This window comes from Oncorhynchus mykiss, chromosome 12, assembly GCF_057628025.1.
Source record: "Oncorhynchus mykiss isolate SJ-2025 chromosome 12, ASM5762802v1, whole genome shotgun sequence".
Taxonomy (NCBI): domain Eukaryota; kingdom Metazoa; phylum Chordata; class Actinopteri; order Salmoniformes; family Salmonidae; genus Oncorhynchus; species Oncorhynchus mykiss.
Window position 1 is genome coordinate 32,955,282 of NC_143033.1, and position 9,719 is coordinate 32,965,000.

A 9,719-nucleotide genomic window follows, 5' to 3' on the forward strand; every position below is an offset into this window, starting at 1 on the left:
CTAACTGTAAGTCGCTCTGGACAAGAGCGTCTGCTAAATGACTCAAATGGAAATGTAGAGTGAGACCCGGCCGCTATTGGCATTAAGACAACACAAGTCAGGCCAACAGTTACCCATCGATGAAAAAGCAGTGTAAAATATAATGTACAGATGAACCGAGCCAACTAAGCCACTCCTTTGAGTTAACGATCATAGTTATGGCTTTGAAAGGCGTTCAACTAAGGCAGATGTTTATTATTAACAGCTTTACATGAAAAAGACAAATTTGTCAATTGGTTGTTAAATGGGCTAAAAATAGAAGGGAATGTATCCTAATGGCTGAGGCATTAAAAGAGTGATGGTAGAGTTGAGTATAGGCTGGGTGGTGGGTGCCTGAGGCATCAGGGCATTGGACCACTGAGGATGGGGAGCAGCCTGGTCTCACAGGCCCACTCAGCTCATCTTCTTTGGATCACAGGGTAGCAGGGCCAGTCAACCACTTATGCAACTGACCCATCTGGCACACCAGACAATCCTTCCCTTTCCCCTGGGCTATCGAAAACTCACTAACCCTTTACAGTACTTCCTATTATATTGTACTACATCTTTGAGGGGGTAAAAGAGTGTGAGAAAGTATTTGCGTGATTGGGTGTGTGTTGAGTGAAAGTCTGCCCGTCTCTAGTCTGTGTCCTGTCATTGAGCAACTATTCTACCCCCTCCCTCCTCTCTCTCCTCTCCTGTCCCGTGGCTGCTATGTGAAACTGAGGGAGGTTCAGCCACCCCTTCCCTTGGTCCCACATGGTCCATGTTAAGGGACGCGAAAGCGTTGAAACCCCGTAACAATAACCTTCTTTTGAGCTGCAGGTCCTGCCGAGCCGAGGCCCTCTCTTAGAATCTCTCCCTCCCTCCATTCCCTGGCAGTCATAGTTCCACCCCAGCCGCACAACACTATACTTGAGCCACGCATTGATGTGTCAATCCCTTCTTAGACGTTTTTCTTTCTTTCTTAAGCCTTCACTTTCATAACGAAACTCAGACAAAAAAAATGGATTCCCTCTTAATAGTCCTAGTAAAAAGGCTGTATGAGGCAGCGCTTAGACTTTTAACGGCCGGGCTCTGGTCTCAATCATACAGTCAGTGGACATCTGGATCGCATCTCCCCATTCTCCCCCATGCAATCAGACACACTAGAGCTATGGAGCTGATGCTGGGCTCGCCCTGATGCTGCTCTCCACAATGTGGGTGCAACGTGTCGTTACAGCACATTGCATTCTGAGAATGTTTTTAGGGGGTGAAAGCTTCCGAGATTCCAAATAATGGTGCGTTCAAGGTAGGCCTAGTGCCAACAAACAGGCAAAGTGGAGTCATCGCCGTTCACCACCTTTCCCTAAAAACTCCTTGCAGTCCCCAAGCGGCCCCATTCATTCATTCCACACTGACTGAGAGGTCTCTAGAGGGCACTCCAGTTCAGCTGTACACAGGTCTGCCTGCTCTTGCTGTGGCAAAATGGCCGCCTACATAAAAGCCAAGGTCGTCATTATCCGAGACCGCAGGTCCACCGCAACTTGGAGTGGAATATAACAGCAATGCCCTCGTTCTACAGGTCAGACACATTTATATATGGCTGGCACAGTCAGGAGAACCTAAATGGTTGTTAGACTCCAATTAACAAGCACATACATACATACATACATACATACATACATACATACATACATACATACATACATACATACATACATACATACATACATACATACATACATACATACATACATACATACATACATACATACATACATACATACATACATACATACATACATACATACATACATAGGAAGAACATGTCTTATTCGACTATATGATGAACTGTAGGTGGTGCTAAATTGTACAATTTTTAACTAGACTGGCAGGGTGCGATGTGAAATCCACCACACACCACGTTTGGCCTCCACAGAGGAATCAGTCACACCCCAACTTCACAGTGGGGACACTCCGCTCCATCTAGCTGGGAACAAGCTGTGTTGAGACGTCACTAGCATCTGGAACACACCACTCATAGAGAGTAATACACAGAGAGAGAGCGTCACACACCACAAGAGCCAACTGGGGACCAGAGATGCACAGTGAGTGGTGGACTAGTAATGTTTCCCAGACCCTCCAGGAGCATGGCCGGTGTGATGCCTGCATACCTGCTCCTCCATCATCATCACAACAGAGGGTTTCTATACGCGTGCCTTCAGCAATGATCCATCGCAAACCCACCTGCTAATTCTGCCATGCTTTAAAGTTACCGCTCAGGTACCACCTCACTCATCTCTATTCATTGCCCCTTTCCGACACTTTAATCACTCTTTTTGTACACTCACAGCCTCAGACAGGTTACTTTCCATCTTCCCACACGTCGTTTGGCCCCGTGTGTAGGGCCCTCTGGGACCGGCAGGCTCATAAACATGGGGAGGGGGAGAGATGTCAAAGTGAAAGGAGCGTTCGGCCCTGCTCAGGGACACCCGAGGGTGATGTGGTGGGGCTGTGAGGCCGGGATGGGTCCTCCCTCCACCCCTCCTCTGGTTTATTTTCTCTGATGGGCCTGGTGTAAATATCCTGCTTTAAAGCCCTGGGAATGGGAATGCGTACAGTGCAGTCAGGCCCTCCACAGAGGTAGACGTAGTGGGAGAGTAGAGCTAGATGGAGAGCGGGGGAGGAGAGACCCCCAGTGAGCCCCTCCAGCTGCCATGATGACATCACTCAGAGGAGCAGAAGAAGAGATAAGTCGCTGCCAGCTGCAGTGGTCTCTGATACTGCCACGCACTCTCACCATCTGCCTGTTTACGTTCAATGGTTTGGATGTATGCCATATGGATGCGTGTGTGGAGGAATGTATGTATTTGTTGACATGACTTCCCCTGTGTCTGACTAACACAATGATGGGCAGTATCCATATGTGTGTGTGTGTGTGTGTGAGAAAGTACGAGAGAAAGAGAGGAGAGATAAATACACTGGGAACATCTCACCCTGACAGGGTGATACAGTTTAAGCCCAGAACAGCCAACAGAGTTAGATGAAGCATTGGTCAGGGCTTACTGGGTTACTGAGGTACTAATTGGTGTCCAAGAGGCTTGCTGCCTGTCTAGGGAACTGTTAGTTACTATGAGTTAATAAAGGGGTCTCGGGTCTGGCCCTTCTCTCTTTCTTATTCATTCATTGACTATCACAAGGCTGCATGCATTAGCGTTTCAAAGGCCAGTCTGCCTGCTACCCCCTCAACAGCACAGAGCAGAAAACACACTGCCACTCTCTACCCATCTCACTCTGGCCGTTAACATCCACTAACACAGGACTCACAGCTCACACCTCCTTATACAGGAGGCCTCGTAAGGGGAACATCACACATCGTATAATATTGTGTGTCTATGAAACACTGGCGATCTCCATCTGCTACAAGCAAAGAATATCACTCAATGGAATATGAGGGGTGAAACCAAAGTATTTTACTGATATGAACAGGTGAGAGCCTTCCTGCCACAGTGGAGAGACTAGAGGCAGTTAAATGTGAGCAAGCTGTGCAGAACCAGAGATCACAGGTTACAACTGTACTGTATGTAGCGTGGCAAGAAGCAATCCAGACAGACTTTTTACCTTCTTAGCAGTTGGCACTTACATTTATTATTAATCAATCTAACACTAAAGGGATCAAATATGCCCACATCCTTATCATACCCATCACTACAGTGTCTGATTATACCTATTTTCAAAGTGTTTTTAGAAAATCCTATCAATTATTAATTTTGATACCCATTCTTTATTTTTCCTGATTGAGGGGGGAATGTACAGGAATGTGCACGGAATGTTCAGGAATATAAAGTAATATACGATTGCATACCTGGGAGCATGTGTGTGCATTCCCAAACATGCAATTATCACAAGGCAACAGGAGTTTTGTTAGAAGCTTGATGCATAGTTACCGGATCCAAACAGATCAAAATAATCATTTTAATAAAGTGTCCTTACACTGTAATTGTTGTGCCCAGTACACTATAAATTGGATTTAAACAAGCAGGCTGGTACAGCCCAGAGGCGAGGCCCCAAGAGTGTTATCCTCTCCTTGTGTCCATGGCAACAATATTATCATACATATCCCTACATCTTAAATACCCCTCTCCATTCATGTACATCTGTCTAAATACAGTGTTGATAGAACATAGCCTACGTTAGCTCCCGGGGTACAAAATTAATACTGTCTACTACACAGGCCAGGGTGGGTAAAACACACTGGCTGCTTTAGAGGGATTTCCAACAATTTGCTTGGTCATTATGAAAAATAATACTGTCTACTGTCTGGGGTTTATGGAATGATAAAGAGGAGGACTGTAAAACAAAAAGACCTGTGAGTGAACCTCACACGATTTGATATGCTGCATTGCAGTGGGCTTAACCTGTCCAAACAGATCTGGATTGGAGGGAAGGGTTTTTGTGTGATAGGTCACATGCTTCCCTCTGATCCTCACTTTCATGGGTGACTAGGAATCCTCTGCACAAACTGACTACAGTACAGTAAACTAGAGAACACACACGTTGACCTTATTTGGCTCTTCTTATGACTAGGATCACCATGAGCTCTCCAGTCGTTGAACTTTAGAGTTTCTCTCTACTCTACCGCTAAATCGTTGGCTACTAGGAATCCTTGGCATCCATCACCTGGTTACAGCAAGCTTAGCTACTGTCATTGTGTGGCCCCTGTAAGCCCTTTCTTATGACCAGGAACACGGTATATCGTCTCCCAAGGTCTATTATTTTGATCATTATATAACAGAGTTACTCTATTGGAGTAGTGACGTGGTGGCTAATCATCACAAAGGAAATTCAACCTGTACTGTTGTACAGTAACAATGAAAAAATGTGTATCTACCAAAACAAAAAGAAAGAAAATAACCAGAGTGTAGGGTCCTTACTCTCGCTCCTTCTCACTGAGCTTGTCTGTGATGGTGTCCTTGATGGAAGAGCGGGAGCCTTTGTGGATGACAGGATACCTGAGAGGGATCTGCAGGAAGCAACTGATCATCAGTACCAAGTGGGCCGTGTAACCCAGGGCAACCGCAACGCTCCCATCATCCTTCGCTGCAGGACAGAACACAACACAGAGGTCAGTCAGTCTCTGTTGGACAGGTTTACTGTGAAATGGTCTCATTGTTTCTTACTTTATAAAACCTTTGTTGAACAGATCTGATCATGAAATGCCATGCCCGTTAATCACTTCAATGGCTGTGTTTTAATGGGTTATTAATACAACACATTGTAATGCTACGACTAGAAACTAAAGTTGGTCAAAACGGCAACAACGAGCTAAACAGTCTCAGTGTTTCATCATTTCTTTAGCGCTTCATGAAGCTCCACTTGAAAGCAAGTGATCAGCAACAGTCTGACTGCAATACGCATGCATTTCATACGTGTTTCATATAAGTTCATTACATTGAAATGAAAGATCAAATCGTAACATGGTAATATAATAAAGACGTCACAAACTGGAAAAAACTTTGGTAACCAAGTAATCACACCGATGAAAAGCAGGCACATTTACAAGGGGCAAAGTGTTTTGGAAATGATATAGAGTGGGTTTTGGCGCCAGAACACGCAAGAAAACTTCAACTGCTGTAGAATACCTCATTTACTTAAAAATACTTAATTTATTTCAGAAATGTGCATGAAAAGCAAAAGCGTCACGTAAAACTATCCCTGCTGGGCTCAATTGCATTTTAGGGGAAAATTAGACGGTTACGGTTTCATTAACATTTCTGACTAGAAAACAGGTCCACCACCTCGCTGAAGTAAAGGAACTGCTTTCTTTGACAGCACATTAAGTTGTTTCAAGTTCTCAACTGCCGAGCAACAGGACATTGCTCCGGGCAAAGTGCTTATACTTTCCAAATCCCCAAATCATAGTGCTTTTGTCTTAATGCTTTGGAATAACAGACCGCTGCCTCAGTAAATAGTTGACTAGGAGCGCATTGGTGTATAACTAGACGACCCTGAATTATACAATTCTTGTGTCTGCACCTCTGATACCAGCAGAGGCCATGAAGCTGACTACCTATTATAATGCCAATACCTTCCATAAAACTAGTTCTATCCAACAGGAATGTCAGATAAAGGAATCATAAGTATAACTGACATGTACTGGGGAAAATGGAGAACCTTTTAAATCCAAAGTCAAGTATCCTCAGATGAGGGCTGAGTTACCTCCGAGAGAGAGAAAGCACTGGGGGGCTTGTTTCCACCCCATGACCCCTTCTTCTTAGCAGCAAGTCCCCTCTACCCTCACCAGCCTCCCCTCCCTTCTCCTCTACCGTCTCCTCCAGTCTCTCATCCAAACTATCCTCTCTCTTCTCTCCCCTCACCTTATCCACCCTCTCCCATCTCCTGTCCCCAGTCTCCTCCAGCGTCACCCCTCTACCTTCTACCCTCAGTCTCCCCAGGCAGGGCAGGTTGGATTAGGCTGTGCAGCAGCCCTGACCCCAGTGTCTCACTAATCTACCACATCCTACCCTGCAGACAGCCCTCTCCTGTCTGTGACCCAGCAACAACACAGTTTCAGACATGATCGGCTTAATACTGGGCTGGCCCAGCTCTCAGAGGAAGAGAAGAGAAATCAGAGCAGGGGTGAAGTGTCAAAGGTCAGGCCTCTATGATGGGGTAGTTTCAGGCTGGGCTGCTGTATAGGTGTAGTGGTTAAGGTGGTGTTAGACAGGAACGTCTGACCAGGTAGACCCTCCTCCTCACCTCCTATAGGCCTCTGTCCCTCTCACTCTCTGTTCTACTACACAGCCACACCACATGCAAGGAGAGGGAAGGGAGGACAGGACAGGTTGGAGGGAGGTTGTGAGTGGGTTAGGACTCCCCCTGTAGGCCTCTCCATCTCCTACTGCGATGCCACAGCACATGCCTCGTGGTTTACTCACTAGATATCTACCACCCCCGCGGGGTGAGACAGCCGCACACCTCCACAGGGGATGGGAATCCACTCACCGCTGCAAATACAAACAACGAGCCATCAGGATGAGGAAGAGCGGGAGGCTGCTGCAGCCAAGGAAATGGGGGGCTGGAGATCGAGGCAGCGTTGGGGTAGGTCGGGGGATAGCAATGGAGGGGTATTAAAAGAAGGCACACTGGGGAAACCTGGCTCTCATTAGTCCCCCTGCCTCAACTCCACTTCCCCCTCCATCATGTCTTTGAAGTCGTGCTTCCCTGGCTGAGAAAGCCAAATCAGATTATCCACAACACATACGGGTGCGACATGGAGGGAATTAGATGAATAACACTTTCCAAATGTAAGCCCCTCTTAAATCATCATCTTATTCAGACCTTTGCCGTGTAAACGCGCACAAACACAATGCCAAATCCTTAAAACACCCACAGTAAATGAGACAGACTTACGACATACAGTACTTTGCAGATTATACTACTCAGTATTCATAAATACACAGAAATGGTGGGCTGAACTTACAGACCAGCAGAATGGTGTGACAAACTCAGAGAGAGAGTCCCTTTATCAGTCTCATCCCTCTCACCCATGGGACCGGTCCTTATAAAGTAGCTGGGCAGCAGAATTCACAGACTCCAGAGGTCAAATACACAGGAAGCAATTTTCACATTCTTGGATGATGGGGAGCACTCTGTTGGTCCTGGGCCTGCTTCCATTAACAAAAGGTTGCTACCAGGGAGTATGGTGAAACCTTTCCGGTGTAACTACTCTGACTCTGCATCAAGGTATTACATCTAGCCCATACAACACATATGTCTTGCACAGAGTTTCAATTACAGGAGAGGATCAGTCAGAGCATCAGCTTAAAGGGATCCACTGATATCACACAACCCTCAGACGGAGTACAGGCTCACATTTACTACATGTGGATGGTGATGTGGAACCAAAAGAGAGGTCAGAAGTTTTAACCTTCAATAAAAGGAAGCAGATGCACCCTGCTTTATGAGTGTCTCTGTGTCACTCCAAACCCTTCCGTTTCCCGTTGAAATAGATATGTTACCTTGGAAATCCTCCGAGTTGGGCAGCTTCACTCCACAGATGACATAATCGGATTGATTAGGCTGCAGGGAAATTAAACAAGTTTTATGAGAATGAGAATCCAAGAACCAACAATGCCATATTCAGAAAACAACAGAGAAAACAGAGAGAGAGGAAAGGGAAAAGCTTCGGGAGCAAAAAGGGCCCTCTCCTTAGAAATTGTATTTTAATGACCACTGAGTATTTAAGCTGTTCAGCTCCGTCGCAGAACATTTCAGATTGAAACTTTAACCGATTTCAAAACACAGGGAATGTAAGTGGTTGGCCACTCCAAAGACTAATAAGGGCTGAGAAAACATTTCTCCCCAAGCTTTTCTCACTCAAGGTTTTCTCTCTTGTTCGCCATCGTTGTCATGCCATATAGCTGACTACAGCCAATACTGTGTCGTATATCGACCAGGCTCATTTCTAGCGTTACTCAGGAGGAGGTTACTCACGGCCGTGGTGACCACGTCGATGGGGTAGATGTAGGACAGCTCAGAGAGGAGCTGACGACAGCGGAAGGTGAGCTGAGCGTTGGACTTGAGGAACAGCTCTCTGGGGAGACAGACACAGAGACAGTCACTTGATGACTCAGTCAGACTCACGGGCTTACTGAGCAACACAAAGAGGACAGTAACAGAGGAGGAGGAAGAGAACAGAGGAAGGACTGGTGACAGAGAAGAGAATCAACTGGATCAAATAGACAGGGATATAGAGAGGCAGGAGGATAGAAAGGGGGAAATGACAGAAAATGGGTATAAGGGAACGATGAGGTGATGAAGAGGGAAGGGGGGGATGGGGAGAGAGAGGGAGAAGGTACTGTACAATACAGTATTATACACTGAGTGTATGAAACATTAGGAACACATGCTCTTTCCATGACAGACTGACCAGGTGAAAGCTACAATATGATCCCTTATTGTCACTTGTTAAATCCCCTTCAAATCAGTGTAGATGAATGGGAGGAGACAGGTTAATTATGGATTTTTAAGCCTTAACACAACTGAGACATGGATTGTGTACAGTATGTGTGACACTCAGAGGCTGAATGGGCAAGACAAAAGATGTAAGTGCCTTTGAACAGGGTATGGTAGTAGGTGCTAGATACACCGGTTAAAGTGTGTCAAGACTGCAACGCTGCTGGGTTTTCCCGTGTGTTTCAAAAATAGTCCACCACTCAAAGGACATCCAGCCAACTTGACAACTGTGGGAAGCGTAGAGTCCATGCCCGACGAACTGAGGCTGTTCAAGGGCGAAAGAGCAACTCAAGGAAGGTGTTCTTAAAGTTTGGTATACTCAGTCTATATGAATAATATGAGAGAGAAAAACAACAAGAGTGTGGATGGGGAAAGATGTGAGGCGAGACCTGACATCTCAGTGAAGCTTGGGAGGGAGAGAGAGAGGGAGAGAATAAGGGTGCAGGTATGGGGATAGGGAGGTGGAGTGAGGGATGGATGGAGGGTAGCTAGGGTGTCAGTTAGTTATGAGGGGTGACGGTGCCTTAATTGGAAACTGAGGTTGAAGAGAACAGCAAGGGTGTGTTTGTCTTGGCCCAGACCTGGATGAGGAGACCTAATGGCTCAGCTCTGAATCATCTCCACAGTAATTGTAATAGCAACTCAATTATCATAACTGCCAAATTACCAGCCACTCTTTTCCCCCCCGGGACAGGTCCAAA

At 46.1% G+C, this 9,719-nt stretch overlaps 1 protein-coding gene across 2 annotated transcripts in view; it reads right to left on the bottom strand.

The window, feature by feature from the left end:
- The window catches only part of uvrag (UV radiation resistance associated gene), a 153,905-nt gene that overhangs the window by 74,170 nt on the left and 70,016 nt on the right, over positions 1-9,719 (bottom strand). For both annotated transcript variants that reach the window (XM_021623519.3, XM_090192277.1), the window contains exons 10-12: positions 8,497-8,596; positions 8,022-8,082; positions 4,935-5,100 (exon numbers count right to left, since the gene is read on the bottom strand). In XM_021623519.3, the coding sequence (XP_021479194.3) occupies positions 4,935-5,100; positions 8,022-8,082; positions 8,497-8,596 (327 nt within the window). The remainder of the gene's footprint in view (positions 1-4,934; positions 5,101-8,021; positions 8,083-8,496; positions 8,597-9,719) is intronic.